Source organism: Cervus elaphus, chromosome 12 (assembly GCF_910594005.1).
Source record: "Cervus elaphus chromosome 12, mCerEla1.1, whole genome shotgun sequence".
Classification (NCBI taxonomy): domain Eukaryota; kingdom Metazoa; phylum Chordata; class Mammalia; order Artiodactyla; family Cervidae; genus Cervus; species Cervus elaphus.
The window spans coordinates 18,635,145-18,661,766 of record NC_057826.1 but is presented as its reverse complement, the minus strand read 5'-3'; the positions used below and the strand labels follow the sequence as shown (position 1 = coordinate 18,661,766).

Genomic DNA, 26,622 nt, shown 5'->3' with positions numbered 1-26,622 from the left:
TGGGCTGCCTGCTCTGGTACCACAAACCTGGAACCTCCAAGGAAGGAGATTGGCTTTTCTGTGCAGATTTTCCTGGGTCATCTTGATTTCACCTCTTCTGTCTCATTGTCCCCATGAGTGGTCAAATGTCCCAAAATGCCTACATCACGGCCACCAAACTATATTTCTGGAAGCGGCACCAAAGCCCATCTGAAGTGTCACCCAGTTTTGGCTTCAGAAAGTATGGTCCCTGCACACACAAATGAATTTTCCAGCAAATAATGCTTAACACCTTGAGCTTTTCATTTTAACTATTTTGAATGAGAATATTGCTTAAACATGCCTTTGCCTTCTTGAAGAAAGGACACTGCCTTTCTGTTAAGTTTTCTGGATAACTCAGGGTCAGTGTCCATATATTGTGCTTTAAAATTCTGTCAGTGATCAAGGTCTTATCAAAATGTTTCCCTTTCCCCTAGTAAAGCAAAAGTGCTGGTCGCTCACTCATGTCCAACTCTGTGACCCCATGGACTGTGGCCCGCCAGGCTCCTCTGTCCATGGAATTCTCCAGGCAAGAATACTGGAGTGGCTTGCCACTCCCTTCTCCAGGGAATCTTCCTGACCTAGGGATCAAACCTGGGTCTCCTGTAATTGCAGGCAGATTCATTACTATTTGAGCCATCAAGGCCCCAGACCAGTAGGTTCTTTGAGTCTGTTTTTACTTTTTAGTAGCTGCTTTGTTTTCTTATTTCTGTCAGCATGGCTTGTTTCCAGTAGCCCTTCTTCCTCTCTAAATTATTCCTGTTTCCAATATGTAGCAGGCCAGGTATATCAGTTAGCTATTGCTGAGTAACAAACCACCTAAAAACATAGTGTCTTCAAACAAGTGACATTTACTGTTGTTCATGTGGCTAGCTGCCAGCCTGTGTGCCCACATGTCTGTGTATATATGTCTCTGTACACATGTCTGTGTCTGCTGGACCACCCTTGTGTCTGTGTGCCTCTGTGGGTTGGGTTGGCTGCTCTACTGATCTTGCCTGGGATCACTCATATGTTTGGTTCAGCTGGTTTCGGATGACCTCGTCTGGGACCACTGGGCAGAGCTTTGCATGGTCTCCCATCTTCCAGAAGGCCAGTTTGACCTTGTTTGCCTGGGGACAGAAGGATTGCAAGCAAGAGAGCCGAAACATGCAGAGCTCCCTGAGGCTTGAAACTGGCATTCTGACACCTCTGCTGCATTTTATTAACAAAAGCAAGTCACAGGCCCAGATCAGATTCAAGGACTGGGGAAATAGATTCCATTTTTAAAACAGATCTACCACACCAGAAAATCAAATAATCAAGTTCTTTAGTCTCTATCCAAAAGCAAGAGGAAAAGAGTCTTCATGAAGTGCGCTGTTCTTAATAACAGGCAGTGAGCCTTGGGGCATGTGTATTTCATTGTAGACTCTGCTCCGAGGCCCTTTTGGTCATTTACCTGTGTTTCCTCAATAGGTGAAATTGCCAAATAGGTGAGGTCTTGCTCTTCTTTGCAAGAGTGCTCAAGGGGATCCACTTTTTATTCAGCCCAGCTTTATAACACTAGACAAACCAACTTTGAGAACGCAAAAATCTATACATTTTAGTTCCAAATTGTCTGGAAAGTCTCTACATTTTGCTATGTTTCTCCACCTTTAGTGGTACTGAGCTCTGGCCAGTCACTGCCCAGATCACACCAAGCTGTCCCACATGGAGAAATAGTGGTGTGTGATTTTTTATCTGCTCCTGCACTTAGCTTATCCTTACCTGATCCTTGGGAGCCATGGGTGCATCATAACCAACTGCTGAATTGATTTTTTACCATCACCTTGCCTGCCCATGTCCTAGATCACTGCTGCCTCCTGAAATTATAGCTGGTTCCTCCTCTGCTTCCTGACCCCTCTGTGATCATGAAATGTAATTCATGAAATGAGATAATGAGCAAGGGACTGCAGACCCTAAGGGTCTATTAAAAACCTGCTAGGGTGATAGAAGTCTATGAGCTTAATGTCTAATGATACTTTCAGGGAGGAAAAAAAAAGGGGCTGAAGAGGTCATTACAACATTGCTTTTATGTGATTCCAGATACTGCAGAGTCCTTGCTTCTCTCTCCCAGATCATGCTAGGTGATAGAAAAGAAAACACCAGAGGTTACACTGTAGACAGGGTGCCTGTATCCGGACCAAGACCTGGAAAGGCCGTGATAGCCTGGCGTATGCTCTTCTGTCTAAGGGGCCACATTCACCTCCATGGCCCTTCCCTCAACCCGAGTTTCTCTGTTGCATATCTTTTCTCTGGGTGGCCCATAATTAAGGAATTCCTTCTTTACATTGTCTTTCCTCCCTGTTTTCTCCAACGTGAAGAAAGAGAGACGAATGAATTAATAAGAAGCAACCGTTTCTCTTCTGTGTCTGCAGTGCTGCTCTGCTTTTCATTCCCTTCCCTTTCAGATCCTCTTCCTGCCCGATCCTGCTTCGTGCATCATCATTTAGAAAGTACACGTACCAAAGGGGATGCAAACTCACGCTCCTGTTCACCCTTCTCACATTCTGTCTCCAGCTTTCCTTCCCACCAGAGGCCCTGATTTCCTTAGGAACGCGGCAGCACATTTGTGTTGTATTTCTAAAGTCAGAATGATGGTCACTCTCCCAGAATGCTTTGTATTCCATGCCCTTGCTCCCCTTGAGTAATCACTTCCCACAGCTGCAAGCCAGCCCTCACTGCCCATTTTCCCTGGAGCCTGACAGCATCTCTCCTTCTTCCCCCTCATATACTATGTACCGATGCCATATATATACTTCATTCTTGGGATGCTGTGTAGAGAAAAAAAAACAGTCTTCCTTTCCCTGTGTTTTTCCTTTACTCTCACACCACCATGGGCTTCGCTGGTGGCTCAGATGTTAAAGAGTCTGCCTACAGTGCAGGAGACCTGAGTTCATTCCATGGGTCGGGAAGATCCCCTGGAGAAGGGAATGACAATCCACTCTGGTATTCTTGCCTGGAGAATTCCAAGGACGGAGGAGCCTGGTGGGCTATAGTCCATGGGGTCGCAAAGATTTGGACATGACTGAGTGAAGGAGATCAGTCCTGGGTGTTCATTGGAAGGACTGATGCTGAAGCTGAAACTCCAATACTTTGGCCACCTCATGTGAAGAGGTGACTCATTGGAAGAGATGCTGATGCTGGGAGGGATTGGGGGCAGGAGAAGGGGACGACAGAGGATGAGATATCTGGATGGCATCACCGACTCGATGGGCATGAGTTTGAGTAAACTCCGGGAGTTTGTGATGGACAGGAAGGCCTGGCGCACTGCGATTCATGGGGTCGCAAAGAGTCGGACACGACTGAGCGACTGAACTGAACTGAACTGAGTGACAAACAGTTTCACTTTCTTACGCCACCTTACTCACCGCTCTGTTGACACTAGATACGTGGGGATGTTTCCTCCACACCAGGAGATTCTCTGACACCAGCTAGCTGTCCTACAATTTAACTCTGTCTGACACTCTACCTGGAGATAGTGCCAGAGTTCAGTTGGTAAAGAATCACCTGCAATGCAGGAGAACCCATTTCGATTCCTGGGTTGGAAGGAGCCCCTGGAGAAGGGATGGGCTACTCACTCCAGTATTCTTGGGCTTCCCTGGTGGCTCAGCTGGTAAGAATCCGCCTGCAATGCAGGAGACCTGGGTTCAATCCCTGGGTTGGGAAGACCCCCTGGAGAAGGGAAAGGCTACCCACTCCAGTATTCTGGCCTGGAGAATTCCATGGACTGTAGAGTCCAAGGGGTCACAAAGAGTCAGATACGACTGAGAGACTTTCACTCACCCCACTTCAGATGCCAGTCATAATGGGCTTAGGTTCCCCACAACTGCTGTCTGACTTGGCTATAAACCGGTTCCCATGAGCCCTCTGTTGGGTTTGGTTAATTTACAGAGTGTCTCACAGAACTCAGGGGAACACTTTCACTTACCAGCTTATTAAAGGATACAGGTGAACAGCTGGACAAAGAGGTATGTAGGGGAAGGTCAGGCAGGGTCCCGAGCCCAGGAGCTCCTGTCCCGGTGGGATTGGAGTGCATCACCCTCTCTGTCTGGATGTGTTCACCTCAGGAAGCATGAGATTGGCCCAGGTGGCAACGGGATGGCTGCCTGTGGAGCTGTCACAGCACCAACTCATCTCTTGATCCTGCTGTCAGAGTGCTCCCTTAGAGCTCCCGTGCCTGTCCATTCTCATCTGAGATGCTGGACAGCTTGTATGGATGAAGCCTCGCCCACCCCAAATGTACCACCAGCAAGAGATTTACAGGACGGTGGACGTGCGCTGCCTGTGGTGGTTGCAAGCATCTATCTTATAGTTGTGGGGTAATTGGAGGACTCTTGAAATGCTTTCCTATTTTCTTATCAAAAGGTCCTGAGGGCTCATCAAGGTTATTATTAGGTAATATATGGCGAACTTGCCTCATAGCCTGTCAGGCTCCTCTCTCCACGGAATTCGCGAGGCAAGAATACTGGAGTGGGTTGCCATTCCCTTCTCCAGGGGATTTTCCTGACTTAGGGATCAAATCCAGGTCCCCCTCATCACAGGCAGATTCTTTACCATCTGAACCACCAGAGAAGCCCCGAACTCAACAAAGATCAGTTCAATGGCTCACCGAAGAACTAGAAACCAAAGCTTTTCAATTCGGTCCACTGCTCCTCCCACCCCGTGGGGTTACAGTCCGTGCATGAGACAGTGTGTTTAAAACTAAAAGTATCACAGGCTCCTTCATCTTCGTTTGATGAATAAAACATCCTGAGCCTCTCAGGACATTGAAGAACGGGATGTGGTGCTTCTCAAACTTTAACGTGCATTTCGTTCACCTGGTGATCTTATTATCAATGCAGATTCTGACCCAGTAGGTCTGGGTGGGGCCTGAGCTTCTGCATTTCTTACAAGCTCCCAGGTGATGCCTGTGCTGTGCTTCATGGACCACATTTTGAGTAGCAATGAGATGGAGCTGCCAACGAATTTCTTCACATTCTCAGAAGTAAGCTACTTGGCCACACCTGCTCTTTGCAATTCACTAGCAGAAATTTTGACTCTGAATCTGCCATTACAGGGGATGCTGGTGACACTCAAGATGGCAGTGCTTATGGGAAAGTTTTACTGTGGATCGATAACCATAAAAAGATTTATACCTGCTGGTCCAATAATTCCACTTATGGATATTAATTCTAAATAAATAACCTAAAAGACGGAAAAACTTATGTGAACAATGATGTTTTACTATAGCCAGAACTATGTATACTAAATAAAGAAAAAGTTTATGTCTAATATAAAGGAAATGATTACATAAATTATAATAAATTCATTTAAGATACTAATAATATTGTGGACAAATATTTGTCTTCTCTCTCTCCCCAAAAATAACATGTCAGTAAAGGAATAAAAAGAGTATAAACTCACAAGCTCAACAAATGAATGAATGAACGATTTCCACACATTTTTCCAAGATCACAAATGTATGGAATTAAGGAGCATGACCACAGGCTTCTGTCTCTATTTATAATATTGTGTTTCTCTTTATTGGGTGGTGAGTTCAAGGGTGATGCTCTTATAATTTTATGCCAGAAATGTTTCAAAATTTAATAAAAAAGAAATTGAATGGGGACAGAATGAAGAACATTATGACCTCCTTGTTAGGGGTGGGAGAATTATAACAAAACCAGTTTGCCCAACAAAATCTGGCTTTTGTTCTTGAAGGCACCCAAGACTGGGAGGCAAGGAGGCATGGGGGTAACCCTAGAGGAATAGGTAGTCAGTCTCCGGAACTTTTGGATCCGTGACTCCAAGCCCACAAAGAGACCCTCTCTCCCCACTAATGACAAACACAGGAGGTGGGCACTTTATTCTCTGGAGAAATTGAGTCCCATTAGCTCAGAACTCGGACACATCACATCATAAAGGGCAAGCTGAAAGCAAGAGAATTACTGAGTGAGTTGCATACGAGCTGTGGGGCCCCTGACCCCTCCCATGCCCTGCTCTCAGGAGCCAGGTGTAGATGCCCATAGGCAAGAGACTGCTAACTAACTAACACACAGGCCGAATCCATTCCACTCCACTCCCTGTGTTTGCAAATAAAGTTTTATTGGAACACAGTCACACACATTTATTCACAAATTATCTGTGGCTGCTTTTGTGTCATAATAGAAGAGCCAAGTATTTGCAACAGACACCATCTGGTCTGCCAAGCCTGAAATATTTACCATTTCGGTCTTGCAGAACAAGTTTCTCTACCACTACTTTGGGTTTCTCTGGTGGCTCAGAGGTAAAGAATCTGCCTGCCTGTGCAAGGGACTCAGGTTTGATCCCTGGGTTGCGAAGATGCCTTGGAATAGGAAATGGCAACCTGCTCCAATACTCTTGCCTGAAAAATTCCATGGGCAGAGGAGCCTAGTGGGCTATAATCTGAAAGTGAAAGTGAAGTCACTCAGTCGTGTCCGACTCTTTGCGACCCCGTGGACTGTAGCCCACCAGGCTCCTCCATCCATGGGATTCTCCAGGCAAGAATACTGGAGTGGGTTGCCATTTCCTTCTCCAGGGGAATCTTCCCAACCCAGGGATCGAACCCAAGTCTCCCGCATTGCAGGCAGATGCTTTAACCCCTGAGCCACCAGGGAAGCCCCTAGACATGACTGAATGACTGAGCACACAATATCCCCAGAAACCTAAGAAGATATTTCATTCATAAAACAAGAACTAGATACTATGATAAACAAGAATGAACTTTGGAAATGTAAGAAAGTGACAGTCCATAATGAAAAAAATAAAGAAAATTTCAGAAGAACCATTAGACAAGAAGACAAGAGAACAAAAAACAGAGAAAATTTAGGAATATTGGATTATCAATTCCAACATTTAATTTAAAAGTATTATAAAAAGTGAAAACCAAGGAGATGAAGGTTATGAAATTACCAAAGACATACCATGAGATTTCTGGGAAATATATCTATGTGAATATATATATTTTACCTATTGATTGCCCATTGTGCACAGTGAATAAAAACCACCAGCAAGGGTCATGGGGAAATTTGAAAGCACTATAAGCAATAAAGAGACGACTCTAAGCTTCCAGAGAGAAAAGAAACCGAACAAAAGAACAAAAGTTAAAATGGATTCAGACTTCTCAATAGTACCATAGCACACTGGATATCCAGAAAAAAAAAAAAAAAAATAGAGCAATGCCTTCAAAATTCTGAAAGAAAATGACTTATAACCCAGGGTTCTATGTCCAGCACTGTGAGCGAAGTATAAAGCATTTTTACACCTGCAAAGACTCAAAATATTTAGCTCTTATGCATCCTTTCTGGGGAAACTACTAAAGGATGTGCTTCAGCACAATCAGGGAATAAAACCAACAGGCCGATATGGAATCCAGGAACCCAGGGCTCCAACGGAAGTGAAGGAAGGCCTGAGATGATGGTTTTGCATCAACCCTATAGAACAGACGGTTCAGACTAGAGCAAGGGGACTCAAGACTTTGGGGAGAGGGCCTCCAGGAGACAGAGCGACAGAACTGATTGATTATCTGATGTGCTTAAAATGTGGGAAAGTATTGCTAAGTGTTTTTACAGGTTTGTTAGAACACTTTAAAAATGTAATACACTACTGAGCCCAGCAGCAAACAATTATTATATAGTTTAATAACATGAACACTGACTACTGATAATAACAAAAGTGTTATATTGGGAGGGTCATGGGAGGAAATGGTGGAGGGAGTTGGGGGTCTGGTGAGTAGAAAGTTAATCTTTGTTTAAAATTGATAATCAAAAGCAGCTATGAAAACATATAATTTAGGAAGATCCAGGTAAATGCTAAAAAAAATAAATAAATAAAGACAGAAAGTGCCTCTGTGAGAAGGGATAAGAGAAAAAACATTGCTATTGCTTTTTGTACAGGAAATTGTTTAGCACTATTTTATCATTTTAACTATGTGAAGTTTAAAAAAATGAAATTTTATTTTAAAAGATTATGTATGACTTTTTAAATTATAACTATAAAAACTGAGTTTTTTTTGAAAAAAAAAAAAAAAAGAAGCTTTAGATAGGTTAACTCCTTTTGGTCTGCCAGGACTTTAAAGGCTTTATCGTAAAGAAATCCTCCAGCTGGGAATGCTGGGCTGGCAGCCTTGAAAAACTGTAGCATCCACTGTGTGCCCCAGATGCCCTGAGATCTGCAGTCCCCGTAGGAGGGTGATACACAGGCAGGTTTGGACCAGTGTATCAGTAAAGCTAGTGTAACCAGGGAGGGATGCACCAAGATTCAGGGAAAGAGTTAGGTGGGAAAAAGATATAAAATGTATGTGTATACTATGACTGCAATAATGCAGAAACATTATGTCCATCATGGGGAAAGAACAAGGACAAATGAAAACAGTTTGAGTTGTCAGAAGTAGGAGTGGAGGTAATTTTTTTCCCTTTAACTTGGAATTATATGAAGACTGATATGATGCTTGTGTTAAACAGAATACCTGTTGTTACAGGAAATCGGTGGTATTCTTTGCTCTGCTTTCCTCCTGCAGCTTAATTGCTTACACGGAACAGTACATGGAATATGACCCCTTGATCACACCAGCTGAGCCGTCCAATCCCTGGATCAGTGATGATATCGCTTTATGGGACATAGAGATGAGGTAAAAAAAAAAAAACTGTTTTAATGTTTGGAAGTGGGGGGTGGGCACAGTGCATGAGATCATGAGATTATTATTATACCTTATCTTAATTTGACTTTTTTTTAATCAATAGAACAGAAACTCCTCATGTAACCACCCAAATGATTTCCTTGCCCACGGTTTCTACCTCTTCATAGCTTTGTATGTGGGTCCTTCATGGCTTCCCTCTGACCTCTCTCTGATTGCATGGATCTTACGATAACTGGGACAGTCCGTCACAGTTGCTAGTTCTGACTGCTGGAGGGCAAGAATTCATGGATCATTTGCTTTTCATACATTGGCAACAACAATAATAGCTAGCATTTACTCTGTACTTGGCCTCTACTAAGTATCTTCCAATGAGTCACCACAACAGGTAGACATTCTTATTCTCACAACTGAACAGATGGAAAACAGGAATTAATGGACTTGCTTGAGGTCACACAGCAAGAAGGTGGTAGAATTAGGATTAGAACCCAGGCAGAGGGCCCCAGAGCTGTGGTCTTCATCTCTCTGCTCTTCTGGGATAGCAGGCACAATGGTTCCATTCAGAAGTTCCTTATGGATGAGAGAAAAGTGAAAGTATTAGTTGCTCAGTCTGACTGTTTGTGACCCCATGGACTGTAGCCCTCCAGGCTCCTCTGTCCATGGAATTCTCCAGGCAAGAATACTGGAGTGGGTTGCCATGTCCTTCTCCAGGGGATCTTCCCGCCTGCAGGGATCGATCCGAGGCGCCTGCATTGCAGGAGGATTCTTTACTGTCTGAGACACCAGGGAAGCCCATACAGATGAGAGAAGCTAGTGTGTTTACTTAATAGCAGAGGAACTAAATAAAGCCCAGGGGGTCTTCAGCCATGTTGGAGATTACAGCAGGAACCCAGTATGTCGTGCCTTTGCATCCGCTGCCCCTTGGCTAGACAGTTCTTTATTTTGTTCTTCATTTCTTTGTATCTCTCTCATTCACTTCCACCCTTGTCTTTTTTTCTGACTTCTTTTCTTATAATGAAAACCTTGTAAAAAGGAATAGAAGTCATAGATGCTCATTATAAAAAGTTCAGACTATTTGTGTGCATGTGTGTGTGCTTCAGTCATGTCTGACTCTTTGGAACCCCATGGAGTGTAGCCCATCAGGCTCCTCTGTCCATGGGATTCTCCAGGCAAGAATACTGGAGTGGGTTGCCATGTCCTCCTCCAGGGGATCTTCCCAACCCAGGGATCGAACCTGCATCTCATGTCTCCTGCATTAGCAGGTGGGTTCTTTACCACTAGCACCCCCTGGGAAGCCCTTCAAACTGTTTAAACATATATAAGAAAGAAAACTCTCTTTTGCTCCACCCCAATCTCACTTTCCAGAAAGAACCTTTGTTGATAGTTTAATGCCGTGGTTCCCAAACTGCACCCAAGCACTCTGGGCTGCTGCAGGGAACTCACAGGATTCCCGAGACACATTCTAAATCGTTAAGGGAAACACTGATATTCGACCTCTGTCAGATACTGTATAAATGACTGGCTTAAGGTAGATCCCTCTTTTCAACATTAGATCACATTATATTCCTTTCAGTGATGCCATATCTTTGCAAATCCAGGTGTTCAGGGCAGTTGCTGTGATAAAAAGCAATTACTGGGCAAAAATCAACATGGAATAGGAAATGAAGGGTTGAGAAGATGTGCAGTGCTCCGCAGCACATGTGTGCTCATGTAGGAATAAAGTAAACATACTATATTTTCTTCCAATTTATATGTATTTCAAATAACTTTGAAATAGCCTAGGTATTATCAATTTTTTTCATCTTTGCAAATCTGATAGATTAAAATAAACTTCTCATTTTACTTATATTTTTTGTTAAAATACTTGAGAATCTATTCTTACGATTACTACATACTCATTTTTCTTTGATGACTTGCATGTTTCTGTGTTCTTTGCCATTTTTCTAGTGATGTGTTTTGCCTTGGATGTTGGGATAGAAAGCAGTCACATTTATTCAGATCACATAGTTAACATTTTTCCCAGCTGTTTATGTTTTCTTTTTTTTTTCCATTTATTTTTATTAGTTGGAGGCTAATTACTTTACAATTGTTTATGTTTTCTGAACCTAATTTTTCTTCTTGTTTCTTTTTCTCTTCCTTGAGTTTTTCTTTATTAGTCGCGTTTTATGTTAGCTTTGTTACCCTAGTTCTGGTCTAGTCATGTGTGTGTGTATGTTAAATCATGTCAGTTGTGTCTGACTCTTTGCAACCCTATGAACTGTAGTCTGCCAGGCTCCTCTGTCCATGAAATTTCCCAGGCAAGAATACTGGAGTGGGTTGCCATTTCCTCCTCCAATGGATCTTCCTGACCCAGGGACTAAACCCGTGTCTCTTATGTCTCCTGCATTAGTAGGCAGGTTCTTTACCACTAGCGCCACCTGGGAAGCCCATGTAAGAAAGGAAACTTTTTAATTATTTCTGTCATGCCCTTGATAGTCCCTTTGATCTGATCCAAGAACTTAAATCTTCCTTTAACTTTCTTTAACTTGCTTCTCTTCTCTCTCTCTCTCCCTTTCCTTTTTTTGATACTCTTTTCTCCATTCTACTCTCTCTTTTCAGGAAATCCTTTTGTAGGAATTCTGGTCATCTGGGGTATAGTAGCACTATCTCTTATCTTTTCTCTATTAAAAATTCCGTCTCTTAGTCTTTTTATTCTATATTCAAGGATAGAATCTCTTGAGTTACTCTTCAGAGTCACCAGTCTCACCAGTGTTGGGAGGGGTAGTTGACACTTGTGCTTTTAATTTCCAAGAATTTATAATATTCTTGGACTGCTTTTTCTTCACAGCCTGCTCCGTTCTAGTGATGTTTATCCTCTTGAATTGCCCTGAGGATGTAATTCAGATTTTTCTCATATCTCCCCTCTATTTCTGCCACTTAGTTTATTTCATAGGGCATCACTGATCAGAGAATCATTGTTTCTGTTCATTGTTTCATTACCCCAATCACTGTTCAGAGCAGATCAGTCCTTTCAGACAATTTGGGGTACTACTGGTTTTCATAAATGAAGGTCTTGGCTTTCAACTTTCACTATATATTAGAACCACCTGGAGAGCTTATTTTAAAAAATACCAGTGCCTAGTCCCCTCTCCAGGTCACTTAAGTAATAATTTCCGGCAGTGGTGCGCTGTTTGTTTTTTAATTTTATGCTAGTGTACAGGCCTGATCTGAAAGCCCAACCTTCCTTAGCCTGACGTTCCTGCAGCCAGGTGACCCACTCTGCTTCAGGCCCAGATGGGGTTTAAGTTATTCAGTTTGCTCTCCACGGCGCACCCCAAGAAGGCCACTCTTCTCCCATCTGTTGAGGGATCTTAGGGGAACACGAAGAGATCTGCAGAAACCAGTGAGAAGTAGGAGGAAACCTCAGCATCTTTAGAAGTCTCCCTGCCTTGCTGAGATGTTTTCTATCCATATTAACTCTACCTTACCTAGGTTACACAGGCACCACCCTCTGGCTTTACTTCCCATGTGAGAAGCTGGCCAGAAAATGTCCCCCTTTTATTTAGAGTCCCTCTCGGCCCAGGGAACCCATGTCTCATATTTCTGAGTTTCTCTCCTACGTCCCCCCATTCAGTACCTACCAACTGCCTCTACTTCCAGTCTAGCTGCTCAGGGCTTGGGATTTTCCCAGGCTTCTGCTGGCAACACCCAGTTTACCTCATTCCCAGATGGCCCCACTGGAAGCCTAGGTGGCCCACGATCAGTTTTGTCACACACCCACCTGCTTCACAAGTTCCCAAAGTTCCTCAACATTTATCCTCTGCTGGTAGGGAATTTATTTGCCTCTTACACTCTATGTTTTATTTTGTTTTTAATATTTCACTGAACTCCAGATTCTCATCTGTTCCCTCTTCCTGGACCACTCTCACAGACCCTCACATGGCTGGCTTCCCTTTTTATTCAAGCCTCACTCAGCATTGGTGTCTTTTTCTCAGAAAGGCCTTCGGTGACCACTCAGTCTGTAGTGGCCACCCCACATCCATCCAGTCTTTCTAGATCACATCCTCCCCCTGGATCTCTTTCTAAATAAGACTTACAGTTATTTTAGCATCTAGTCCTATGTCTGGCATGGAGTAGGGACTCAGAATGTATAGGTTGGATGGAGGGTGAATGGAAAAGTGACCATTTTGTTGGCAATGCTGTTGGCATCTGGGAAAGGAAGAGAGGTTAAGTGTGTGAATTTAATTCACCTTGATAACATTGGGATTTCCTCTTTCTTTCTTGAAAGTCAACAACAACAACAACAAAAGGCAAAAAGCATGATAGTTCGGGAAGATGGTGACCACCTGGCCTGTTGGTTTATTCAAACATATCAGCACTTTGTCCCCAAGGGACTCACTGCCCCCACGACTAGGTTCTGCCTCTGTTTTTACAGCTAAGGCTTCCACTGTAATCATAATATCTGACCTAACACCTACAGTGTTCTGTTCATCTTCAAGCTAGTGATGCAGATACAAGGGAGAACGAAGAGAAGCTATGAGGCCCTCTTTCTCCTCCCAGCAGGACATTCCCACCCAGTCAGACACTGGCAGTGATTGGGAACCTGCCTCTGGTGATAGGGAGTCAGGGATCAGCGCCAGCATGCTTTTTCAGTCTAGAGATCAAACAGCCTTTGTGCATGAAACAAAGGCTGAAGGTGACCAGCAAAATAATCAAAGGTCATCTTTTTCTCAGTTTCAGTTTAATTTAGTTTAACTAATAAATAGTACTGAGACCTACTATCTTCTAAGTAAGAAAGTCTCTCAAGATACCCACGTAGCGAGGTGAATAATGTGAAGTCTTACCTCCCGGCTCTAGGATTCCTCTTCATTGGCGAAGGACATTAATGTCACTTGGGGCACAGAGTCAGGCCCTAAGGGCAGGCGTGTTGGCAGAGACCCAACAAGTGGAGAGGTTGTGCCCCGTAAGAAAATGAGATGAGTGTACTTTTTGTCCCCAAGAGGGGAGACCTCAGGGCAGTGAAAAGTGAGGGTGGAGAGAGGAGCAGAAAGACAAGAGAGAGCAAGCCTCCATTCAGAGCCATGAAAACCCCTGGTGCTGAGGTGTCCGAGGACTTTTCCACGTGGGAATGCTGAATATGTGATTTCTAAATTGCCTGCTGCCGGATGGTGCAATGTGTACCCCCTTCTCAAGACCCTCCAACTTCAGTAAAGGATTCTACCCTCTCAAACACTTCATGTGAAGTTGGTTTTTGGTGAAGATGGTTGAAGCAGTGTGAAAGAGTCGAGGCAGCATGGGAGATAGCAGGGGTTGCTTGGGCCTTCATGTTCATCTGAGGCGGGCTGTGATTTCTCCTGGGCGTGAGTAAATGGGTACAGACTCTTTACAATGCCCAGGGCAGAGGGCATCACAGATAATGTCTGGATTCTACAGAGATGAACATACTGTCTCGGCCATGTAGGGTTTATAGACAAACCAGCCGAGGACAACCATGGGCATTAATAGAATAATTGGCAGGATGATGCAGGATGTAGCATAGACAGTAAGAAATTGTGCTTTAATCCTCTCTCCTTCTCAGACAAACTATTAGATCTAGAAATCCAAGAATGAGAAAGGGAATGTTCAGAGGGCAATACAAGACTGCCTTTTTAAAGGATATACATGAAGTCTACTCAGTGAAAATTCTGAGAAGTCAAATTTAGATAAAGAAAATAGTGATTGCCAGGGCTCATCACTGAGGAAGAATCAGCCCCAAATTGCCAGATCTCAGCTGGAGAGAGCGCTGTCATCTCAGGGCTTCCCTGATGGCTCAGTTGGTAAAGAATCCGCCTGCAATGCAGGAGACCCCAGTTTGATTCCTGGGTCGGGAAGATCCACTGGAGAAGAAATAGGCTACTCACTCCAGTATTCTTGGGCTTCCCTTGTGGTTCAGCTGGTAAAGAATCAGCCTGCAATGCGGGAGACCTGGGTTTGATCCCTGAGTTGGGAAGATCCCCTGGAGAAGGGAAAGGCTACACCAGTATTCTGGCCTGGAGAATTCCATGGACTGTATAGTCCATGGAGTCGCAAGAGTCGGACACAACTGAGTGACTTTCACTTCACTTCACTTCACTTCACTTCACTGTCATCTGAATACCACCAGGGAAGTGTCCCCAGGAAGATGCCATCAGCCAGATAGTGGCTCTAACAAGAACCTGGCATTGCCTGCAGGATTAGGGTTCATGATTTGCCCTCACCACATGATATAGGTCTGACTTTCTCTGCTGGGCAATAGGCACATGAGTAAAAAGTTACAAGGAACCCAGCTCATCCTACTTGGTCAAAGGCATCCACTCCCAACCAGCCTGATCTGCTGCTAGGCAGAAATGGTCCGTGAGCTGCTCAGCAAGTTTGATAAAAATGTACATCCATGATATTAGTCAATCTCCCTCCCTATGGTAGTCAGTCCCCATATATGGCCCCATCAGTGCTTTTTTCATTGTATGCAGGGATTGCTCCCTCCATGGAAAGGGGACACCTCCCTCCCTTTTCATCCGGGCTGACCTTGATGCCTTATTTAACCAACAGAGTATGGTGGGAGTAACATTCTGAGAACAGGTCATGAAACAGCTCTTGATCATTTGAGACATTTATTCCTAAGACATTCTTTTTTAAAACGTTTTGGCTATGAGAAACTCAAGCAATTAGGGAGATCATGGAGGTTGACAGCCTTGGCTGAGCTTCTGGCCAAAACCAGCATCATCTGCCATGTGATGAGCCATCTCGGATGTCCAATCCAGTCCACCCTTCAGATGACACCACCCCCAGCTGCCATCCATCTACAACTCTTGAGAGACCCCAAGTGAGAACCTTCCATCTGAGCCCAGTCAACCCACGGGATGTTGAGAGAGAAGAATAAATTGTTTTAAGCCACTGAGTTTGAAGATGGTTTGTTACACAGTAACAAACAATAGGACCACTCCTTGTTGAAGTATTAGGACCCTCAGGTTTTCTTGGAGCATTAATATTGTGATTGTTCCTTCAATAACCTTGATCTTGAGATGGACTCATTAGTTATTTACTCTTTAAGGAACAATCCCTCATTTCATAATTTTTCCAGTAACTCAAAACCTTTTGAAGATAGCTGGATGTTTTTATAGATAGATGCTTATTCTGAATCTGTCTTTATTGTTCTCGATTTGGGCAAATAGCTGGAATGAAAGACAGACTCCCTGGGAGAGCCACCTGTCTTGGCTGTGTTAATTTGGGCTGTTCAGTGGGAGGCAGGAATTTGGTGAGAAGCAATGGGCATGGAAGAGAAATTAGAGTAGGAAAAAGTCATCCAGCTAGTGATTAGAAATATAAGGACACATCAATGTCAATATAAGGACACATCATCCACATTACTGTACACATTTTCTTACTGATTTCCCTTTAGTGCTAAACACTTGCTGTGTGAAAAGCACTATGATAAATACAAAGATGTGGTCTCTGCCCTCAGAGAGCTCACAAGATAGACAATGAGATTGTCTGCAGAGACAATGACATAAACTCTTTAAAAAGTCAAGTGATGGTACAAAACCATAATTAGAGATGTGTCATGAGAAAGCCTTTCTATACAATGGATGAAAATAGAGGGGCTGTGAATTCCATGGATTATCTGAGTGAGGCCAAGGGAAAGTTATTATACCAGTCACCTGGGGATGAATGTCCAGAGATAACTTCTCAGAATTATTTTATAACCACAAAGACCATTCCATGGTAGCAACATGTTCACATCTGATCTTGAACCTTCAAAGGGATGATGCTTGGAAATAACCAAGAGGTACAAGAAAGACATGTATAGAAAAGTTATATCCAAGAAGCATTTAATAGAATAGATCCCAATGACCAGATTATTAGAAGAAAAGGAGCAGATGTAGGGTGTCCAGACACAGAAATAGGATTGTGAATAATGAATAATTGAAGGAACCCAGATGTACTAGGTTGAATAGTGTCACCTAAAAATTCAAGTCCTTCCCAGAATCTCAGAATGTGACTTTATTTGGAAACAGGACCATTAAAGATGTGATTAGTTAAGATGAGGTCATCCTGGGATTGAGTAAACACTTAATCCAATATGTTGCTGTTGTTGTTTAGTGGCTAAGAGTTGTGTCCAACTCTTTTTCAACCCCGTGGACTGTAGATCGCCAGGCTTCTCTGTCCATGAGATTCCCAAGGCAAGAATATTGGAGTGAGTTGCTGTTTTCTGCTACAGGGGATCTTCCCCACCTAGGGATTAAACCTGCGTTAACTGCATTGGCAGGCGGGTTCTCTACCACAGAGCCACCAGGGAAGTCCAATCCAATATGACTGATAAGGAGAGAAAACAGAAACACTGGCGCATACAGAGTAAATGCCATGTGAAAAACCAGATACAGAGACAGAATACCATGTGATGACAGAGGCAGAGATTGGAGTAATGCATGAGCAGGCCATGGATGCCAAGGATTTCTGGCAGCATCAGAAGCTAAGAGGAAGGCATGGAACAGGTTTTCCTCTAGAGCCTTCAGAGAGAGTGTGGCCCAGTTAACTTCTTGACTTCAGATTTCTAGCCTCCAGAGCTGTGAGAGAATACATTTCCGTTTTAAGCCTTCCAGTTTGTTGGTATGTTGGCCAACTAGGAAACCACCACACCAGGGTAGCCTATCTCTCCAAAACCCCTTGTTTCTGCTGAAGGCCGAGTTTGCAGCTATCTGTATGTCCAGACATCTGTCCCAGGCCTCTGATTCTGCATCTAGTGACACCCCTGGCTCTCTGGCTTGCCCCCAAAATGGCCCTTATCCTCCACCACCCTTCCCCTGCCACCACCAAGGAACCTGGTGGGATGAACACGGACTCACTGCTTGCAAACCAGAAAGTGGTGACACTGGTGGTGGACGTGTGTCCATAACGCAGTCACTTCAAAGACTGAGCAACTTTCCACACCTGGCTCTCTGGACACAGCCACTGATTGGGGTACAGCTGTCATCCACACCATCCCCAAAGAGCCCTGCAACCTTGGTGGCCATCCCAGGTCACAGCACGACCCTGGCAGAAGCAGATGCATTTCTGCAGCTCGTGGGGCTTCCATTTACTGCTCGCCTAGACCCCAGGGTGGGGATAGTAACAACGCTTTTTGTCCTCTGGAAAGCTGTTGAGTTTGATTCTGTGGCTTGAGTTTGAGAGAATCTAGGATCTGTCTTCTTGGCTGACTACAGAAAGCCCAGCCTGGAACTTTGGGAAAAGATCTTTCTTGAAATTCCTCATTGTTGGTGGCTCAAATGGTAAAGAATCTGCCTGCAATGTGGGAGACCTGGGTTTGATCCCTGGGTTGGGAAGATCCTCTAGAGGAGGGCATGGTAACCCACTCCAGTCTTCTTGCCTGAGAAATTCCATGGAAGACATCATTAAAAAGTTTGTGTCTCTTTTTAAAAAGAAGGGAAATATGTGGATGTCATCGCGGTACACTGTGCTACAGTGCAGGGCTCACAGCTTAGCGCTTGCAGATAAAATGCACCTTCTTCACATCATTTGCTGAGGCTACAGTGTGGTGGTTCTGAACCCTGTGGGCAAGAGCCTTTGAATGTGGCTAGCATTCATTCCACACCAACATGCTTTCTGTTTCCACCTTCCGTCCTTGGCAACAGAGCTTCATGGGGAGAATATGTTTGGACTTGGGGAGTGAAGAGATGGCTACTGTTGAGCTCCTGCAAAAAGCCTGAAAATGAATGGAATATTTTCTCCACCAGTTTTTGAAGTTTTCTTGTTTCAAGCCAAGTGACAATGAACCTGTTCTGTGCTGTGCTTAGTCGCTCAGTTATGCCTGACTCTTTGCAACCCCATGGACTATAGCCCGCCGGATTCCTCTGTCCATGAGGATTCTCCAGGCAAGAATACTGGAGTGGGTTGCCATGCCCTCCATGACAATGAAGCCACATACAGCATTATTTGGCTCTCCAGAGATATACCTCCACCACCCTAGAATTTAACATTATGCTTTTGACTTTTGTTGAAAGTATTTAGTTCACAGACACATGCTGTTATCTCCCACTCAAGTGGTGGACCAGCAGTGGAATCTTAGCTCCACCTCAGACACATAGAATTGGAATTCCCAGCTTAACAAGATCCCTGAGTGATTTAAGTGCACATTAAACTCTGAAAAGTTTGCATGTTATGAAAAAACCCAAATGAGCTTTTTGGCAATCCAATAGCTGTATGTAAAAGTTCCCTGCACTTTTTTTTTTTAAATAAAGGTATCAGAAATACCATTCATTGAGTTTCAGTGCTCCTTATGTAAAGACTTGTGAGACAATTCCTCTTATAATTCAATACTAGAGCAAAAGTAGTCTTTACTGACAAACTTACATATTACCTCTTTCAAATGTTGAAAGTGGTGTAATCCATTCAAATCTCTCTTTGTCTTAGCTCCAAGGAAGCTCTAAAATTTTTTTTGTTCACTGGCAGTAGTTCCCCTAGCCTAGGTTTTCTGGTATAATAACCATCCCCTACTAAGACTTATCATCACTTGTTTTTATTACTATTCTTTCCTATATTTGGGTTTCCCTGGTGGCTCAGTGGTAAAGAACCCACCTGCCAATACAGGAGATATGGGTTCCATCTCTGGGTTGGGAAGATCCCCTTGAAGAAGGAAATGGCAACCCACTCCAGTATCCTTGTCTGAGAAATCCCATGGACAGTGGAACCTAGTGAGCTACAGTCCATGGGGTCACAAAAGAGTTGGATATGATGTAGCAACTAAACAACACCACCCAAGATTTACCATCACTGCTTCTTATTATTATACTTGCCTACGTTTAAGGGTTTGGGGATTTTGTTATTGTTGTTTTGGTTTTGTAATTGTGTGTTCTGGTAAACCTCTGATTCTTTTTGGACCTAAATTAAACATCAATAAATCAATGGATATCAAAAAAGGGGGGCGGGAATAAATATTGCTAGACCAATGTGTCTTAGAGTTTAATGTGCACTTAAATCACCCAGGGATCTTGCTAAGCTGTGGATTTCAATTCCACCGGCCTGAGATGGGTCCTGAGATTACACTGCTGGTCCATAGACTACCACTTGAGTGAGAGATAGCAGTATATAGCTCATGAACTAGAAACCTATTGCTGCTTGAAAAAGTCAGAGGAGTAAATACAGCAAAGTAACTGTAAATGGAAAGACAGAAGCGGAAGGAAATATTTTCATATTCTAACACCAAATGAATAAGAACAACTCTCTGTCCCCCCTCCCTACACTTTGGTTTGGAGGGAGTCCCGTGGACGTGAGGCAGCAAAGCAGAGTTGAGAGCTGTGTTCTGGAACCACGCTGTCTGGACTTGAGTCTCAACTCCATCCCCTCCTAGTGCGTCTTTGGGTAAATCGTCACCAGGCCTGAGTTTCCCTATCTGCAAAATGGGGGCAGTGTTAGTACATTTTTCAGAGTAGTTTCAAGGACTCAGTGAGTTAACAGGTGTGAAGGCTGGGAACGATGCCTAGACCTTTGTAGACACTGTGCAGGTGGTGGTTAAATCAATGAATGGATGCAACATTCTGCTTCTAAGCACCTGTGTTGGGTTTATCCAGGATGAGTTGACATAGTTCTGATCAGTTGAACATCACTTGGTTCTAAACTGGACTCTGTTTTTCCCCTGGGAATTGAGGAAGGGGCAGGAGGTGGGGGCAGCATCTTTGATGAAAAATCAGATTCACAAAGCATCCTCAGTTTTTAAGTGGAAAAAAAAAATGATGGAGTCAAGAGTTGGACCTATGACTGATAGGAGTGGCCCAGGGAAGCCAAATCAGTGGAGTTTTTATATGTCCTGTAAGCAGCACTTGGCAAGCATCCCCTCAATGTGGCCCCTTTCAAACACCTTCTTTAAAGAGACTTTTTACCCTTGGCTAGTGTTGGTCTACAAAAGTCTGCATTCGGGATTTATGCAGGTTTGATGGAATCTGTCACTTAAATGAGACATTTCCCTTTGGCCTGTGACAGCTAAATAAATTTGAGTTGTTGAAGAAATTGTGCCACAGGTTTCTGCCTGGTATTGACCACCTTTGTTCCCTCTCCCAAAGCAAAGAGCCCAGCCAGCAGCGAGTGAAGAGATGGGGCTTCTCTTTCGATGAGATCTTGAAGGACCAGGTGGGGCGGGACCAGTTTCTACGATTCCTGGAGTCGGAATTCAGTTCAGAAAACCTCAGGTACATCTCTCCAAGGTTTGAGTTTTGTGCAGAGAGTATATGAAGCAATTTGCATCATCAGTTTCTCTCACCACCTCCCTTTCTCAGTCAAATGTTATGGCTGAAATTCCAATTCCAATTAATGTGGCCAAGGTTAGAGAACAAACTTTATGTTCAAGCTTTATTATCACTGGATGAGCACCCACCAACACCACAATTTTTGGTTCTTTAAATCCAGATGACATGTGTTCAAGCTATTGGAAATGTGTCTTCAATAATAAGTCAATGGTCGAATGGATTTAATGACACCATCCTTTCACTAAAACCATAAAGCCATGGAATTCCATGGCAGAAAGGGAACTCAGAGACCTTCCCCTTTAAAACTTTCCAGTCTCTGGGGTCCTGAATACTTGACAGGCTCACCAGAAGAAAGAGGGGTCAGTGGGTTCACTTCAGAATTTCAAAAAGTTACAGTAAGTACTGTTCAAGAACTGGAGACATACGTATAAAAGCTAATTAAAATATGCTTTTCCTTTTGGGGGGAATTCTAGCAACTCCATGTAGTGGTTACTCTGGTCACTTGACGCCAATGAAAACATTGATTGTTCTATTGGTCCATGAGTAATCAAGACGGGGGAAATGTACTAATGTGTTGATAGTTACTGTTTAGTAGAAAAAAAAAAAAAAACTTTCAAAACATGGCGTTCATTTTAAGAGAAAGGAAAGGGAGCTTGTAAAAAGGGGTAGGGATCATGGTCATGCAAAACTGAGTAACCCGGGATTTATTCAGGCTTTCATAGTATTAGATGTAGAGACAGAGACATACAGAAAATGTGACTTATCTAAGACCCTGACTCATCTTAGCCAAGTGATGGCTTCCCAGTGGGTGAGATGGAAATCTCAGTGTTTTCTTGGCACCAGGCTCTCTTCTACATACAAGGTTAATTCCCATCTTCCAATGGCATTTTTCCAAAGAGTGACTTTATTAATTTTTTTTTTACTTTAAAAAGATCATATGCTGTGAACAAAAGACTGTGTGCTCTAGTGTTAATGTGCAAAATCCATGTTATATATTTGGAGTTGGAGACCATATCAGTCCCGTACATCAATCAAATGATATTTATCACACACCTGTGCTGTCTCCAGCCCCCAAGAATCTGCTGAGGGGATGTAAGGAAGATAAGATGCATGATCTTTGCCTGCAGCAACCTTGTCAGTCCTTGAAGAAAACACACAAGAAATCCTTACATCATTAAATGAATATAAATGAGTGTAAACTCTGAGAACCATTTTGGTAATGTTTTCAAAACATCCTACCAGAGTAGACACATCATAAGCTGGGCTTTGAAGAGCATACAAGATACTCATATAGCGAAGAAAGAGGGAGGGGGGCTGCTCTCAGTTGAAAGACCCTGAGAGTGGAGCTGTGGGGGCGGGGGGCGACCCTCCCATACCACGCAGTCCTGGGAGGATGGGGAGATGCTGATTAACTGGAATAGCGAGGCCATTCCAGGCAGCCATGTACCTACTGTAAACCAGATAAGGTTGAATATCTGATTTCGGGTTATGACACAGAAGCTCTTTTCTTGTGCTGAGGCATTATTCTACTCTTTGCTTCAATTCCTAATTGAGTATCTGTAATAGAAGGCTTGACTCTAGACCTCTTTATCAGGATGGTGCTCAGACCAGCCTCCTAGGCCTACAGGTGTCCTGGGGGGGGGGGGGCGGGGAACCAACCCCTCTGTGGCCAGCATGCTGTGCCCAGGCAGACTCTGCATGACTAGTCCAGTCTCAAACCCCGCCCTCAGCTTGGTCCCCATGAGCCAGCCCTGGGGTTCTCCCTATGTTCCCTGCTCATCCCTGTCCACGGGGTCCCCAAGATGGAGTGGTGTGTGATTTGTGGTTTAGTCACAAAGTCATGTCCGACTCTGGGCAACCCTATGGACTGTAGCCAGGCTCCTCTGTCCATGGGATTTTCCAGGCAAGAATACTGGAGTGGGTTGCCATTTCTTTCTCCAGGGGATCTTCCCCACTCAGGGATTGAATCTGGGTCTCCTGTATTGCAGGTGGATTCTTTACCAACTGAGCTATTCCAAAAGCCCATGAAGCTGTATAGAGGCTCTCTTAACCTGGCTATTTCTCAGCCACCTGCACCATTGTGGAGATTTGGAAGGATGACCACAGCATCCCGGTCCTTGTGAGGGGCCCCGGGGCGGGAACATCGACTGTTTCAGCACTGCCTTGCCCAGTCTGAGTGTAGCCAGGGCCATGCAATCTGCATGCATTTCAGGCCAGGGGCACATGGAGGAGGGTATCCCTGGCAGGTGTCGGCGCTTCCTCCTGCCTTACTGCCTGTACTCTGCCAGCGCCTCGCTCCAGGAGGGCTGCAGTCAGTCCTGGGTGAGAGTGCATGTGAGCGGGTGTGAGCATGCAGTAACTAATCTCCACCCCCAGCGTGAATGCATAAATCCAGACTTAAAGAGGGTCCCTTCTGATCCATGACAGGAGAGCGGATAAAGGAAATAGAACAGCCTGAGATGAAAAAGTACAGCCCAAGAGCTTCTGAAATCCTCTCTGCAAGCCCAAATTCTACTTGTGTGATATTCAGCATAATTGGATATATGGGGGAAGCTTTGGTTTTAAATCACACAACTTTAGGACTCTTGGGTCACCCAGAACCAGGTCCTTTCCTCCCCCTTCATTTGCAGTCATTCCTGTGGCCACAGATACCAGCTTGGCGTCTGCTGTGACCCAGGCCTAAGGGTGCAGAGTTGAATGCATCTCACCCCTCACCCAGGGCATCCTCAAGGGGCCCTGCGGCTGCACCTCCCCTGTGGTCCCTGTGAACGGTGGACACCAGGGCCATGCCTTGTGGCACAGCTCGAGGACGCTGCCCATCTGTGGTGCTGGCCACGCTGGCATGGTCCTTCCTCCCCCGGACTGGTCAAGCCCAGGCAGCTGGTCTTGGAGCAGGGCCGGGAAAAAGAGAGACTGACCGGGACTCAACTGAATCCACTGCAAAGGTTTTTCCACGTCTGTCTCCCCGAGCTCCTTTGCATCTCTCCAGTGAAAGGGGTACTTGGAGCGTGACGTTTTTGCATGACACCCAGAGAAATCTTGCCAGCTCACCAACCAAGTGGTTCAATCTCTGCCTGAGATTGAATACAGAGCAGAAGAGCCCCAAAGAGACGTAGGTGTTGTTCTCACCACAGCAAAAGGTCACCCTGGATCCTTTAAGGAAAGATGTCTGTGATCATACAAGTTGACGCCTTCTTTCATCATTTTTTGGGGGTTGAGCCTGTGAGATGAGGGAGAGGCAACACCTCCAGGCACGGGAGGCCACGTGGCCAGGGCATTTGTGGCAGACAGCAAGCCTCGTGGTTGTAGGCTGTTTGCAGCACCCTGGGCTGAGCCCAGGGCTCCATTTGGATAGGGTGGGCACCAGGAGACAGCTGTTTGCTCAGAGCCTCTAGAATGCATGCAAGGTGGGGCCTCTTGGTTCTGAAGCAGAGGGCCCCAGGGAGTGGTCTAGCTCGGTCCCTCTCTTTTCTCTGTGTGTTTTCCTAGAAGGATGACAGGAACCCCTTACCCCTTGCCACCTTTGCCCCCTCTCTTGCACACAAATCTTTTTTTTTTTTTGGTTGTGCCGAGAGGCATGCAGGATCTTAGTTCATGCAGGATCTTAGTTCCCAGACCAGGGGTCGAACCCACGCCCCCTGCCGTGGAAGCGCAGGGTCTCAACCACCGGATCACCAGGGAAGTCCTACCACCTGCACAAGTCTTCATCCTCCCTGACTTGACCACCACTGCCGCTCGGCAGGGCACGAGTTAAAAATCAAAACCCGCAGCCGAGAGCGTCCCCCGTACATTTTTTATGAGCTGTAACGTCTCCTGAGAGAACGTGGTTGTTCTTCTAACCTGCAGATTGATTATCCTGGTTCCACACAGTGTCAGCTGAAGGGAGAAGCAATTAAAGAGAGCGCAGGAGTGTTAGCAGTTTGTCTTGGAGTGCTCCAGCCTCCCAGTTGCCCCGAGTCCTAGGAAGACCCCAGGAGGTGGGCCAGGCCCCGTGGGCTTCCCCGAGAACCCAACACATGGTTCATGGGAAGAGAGGTGCTCACACGGCACTCGGACAACCTGTGGCATTTCGGCCACTGCCCTGTGAAACATCACTCAGCTCGGGTGGTGCTGCTGGTGGTGAGACTCCAGCCCAAGCAGAGACTAAGTAAAGTGACAACAGTTGTTCCTGAGTCTCTGTTGACCAGCAGAGGGCATAGAAACCCTTCGTTCTGCGTGGAATTGGCTTTTCCCTGGGAACAAACGAAAAGCTGGGTTTTTCTAACACATGACAGTCCTAGTTGATGAAAAGATAGGTAAGCAAGAAACCAGGGCCTGGCCAGACCTCCTGGAAGGACGGAGTGCCCCCCGATGCTTCATGGTTCCCCTTGTTGCAGCCAGCCTTGAGGAGGAGACCCTGTTCCATGTCAGCACCCCGGCCCCGCGGGAGACAGAGGCCTGGGGCAGCCCTGGACGGCCCTCAAGTCCCACCCACAGCTGCTCGGTCCAGGGGGGCGTCTGAGCCCAGGCTGCCTCCCCGAGAAGGCCAGTTGCCCCCGGCATTCCTAAGCCAGTGACACAGATCGGATGTCAGCCCTGGGCTGCCTCCCTCACCTTTGCCAACTCTGGCAAAGCAGGACAGGTGGTTTCCCTGGCACCCACGCACCCTCCTGGCCTGACAGTCATGACAGCCCTTCGGCCACCAGAAGTCACGCGGCTTATGCAGGGTGGGCGGGTCCGGGGTCGCTGACAGTCTCCTCCCCGCCGGCGTCCTGGAGGAGCAGCGGTACCTGCCGGCTTGTGATAAGAGCAGGACCGCACAGGCCTCAGTGGGCCTCCCATCCGTCTGCAAGAGATGGGCAAGGGGCGCTTCTAGGGCTCTTTCGAGGGGAGGGGGCCGGGCAGCCGGGGCTCAGAGACCTCAGCTCAGGCCCATGGGCTCACAGATGGCTGATACAAACCAAGCCTGTGAAAGTGAAAGTTGCTCAGTCATGTCCGACTCTTTGTGACCCCACGGACTATACAGTCCATGGAATTCTCCAGGCCAGAATACTGGAGTGGGTGGGTAGCCTTTCCCTTCTCCAGGGGATCTTCCCAACCCAGGGATCGAACCCAGTTCTCCCACGTTGTGGGTGGATTCTTTACCAGCTAAGCCACAAGGGAAACCAAGCCTGTACTGAATTTCAAACTGGCACAAAGCTTCTTCAAAGCCGGTGATGAGAAACACATATGGAATGTCAGGATGGTGTTGTGACAGCATTTTTACTGTCACCTGAGAGAGAGAAGGCAAGTCATCTCCAAGGCAGACGGAAGGCCGAGAGGGTCCCCATGCGTGCAGGGAGAGAAGACTGCTGTTTGGGGGTTGTCATCCCTCTTCCTCTTAGTCCTCCCCCTCCCCTTCCACCCCCTCCAGCATGCCTGTTGTTTCTTTTACACTTTATTTTTAATTCTTGGTTTTATCTGATAAAGGGAACCTTTTAATTTTTTGTGTAAAAGTTGATTAAATTTGATTCAGAAATTCCCCTTCCCACCTGCCCCAGACTCCTCTATACCCAGCTGAGTGATGTGCATTAATGTGGCTCCCAACTCATTCTGCTGGAAGGACTGCTGAGGCCTCAGGAACCATGGGCAGCCTGCGGCTTTCAGAAGCTGCAGGGTCCTCGGGGCCCCCCAGAGCTCCGTCTCAGAGCCAACTGAGACAAGGGACAGAAGGTGGCGCTCACATGACCCCGACTGAGG

The 26,622-nt window shown here is 45.5% G+C and overlaps 1 protein-coding gene across 14 annotated transcripts in view; it reads left to right on the top strand.

Moving 5' to 3' along the window:
• RGS6 (regulator of G protein signaling 6) overlaps positions 1-26,622 on the top strand; it is a 601,147-nt gene that overhangs the window by 524,223 nt on the left and 50,302 nt on the right. For all 14 annotated transcript variants that reach the window (XR_006343935.1, XM_043919808.1, XM_043919807.1 and 11 more), the window contains exons 13-14: positions 8,555-8,665; positions 20,722-20,847. Coding sequence is in view for 13 of the 14 variants with exons in the window: in XM_043919808.1 (XP_043775743.1) it covers positions 8,555-8,665; positions 20,722-20,847 (237 nt within the window). In the remaining variant the exon portion in view is untranslated. The remainder of the gene's footprint in view (positions 1-8,554; positions 8,666-20,721; positions 20,848-26,622) is intronic.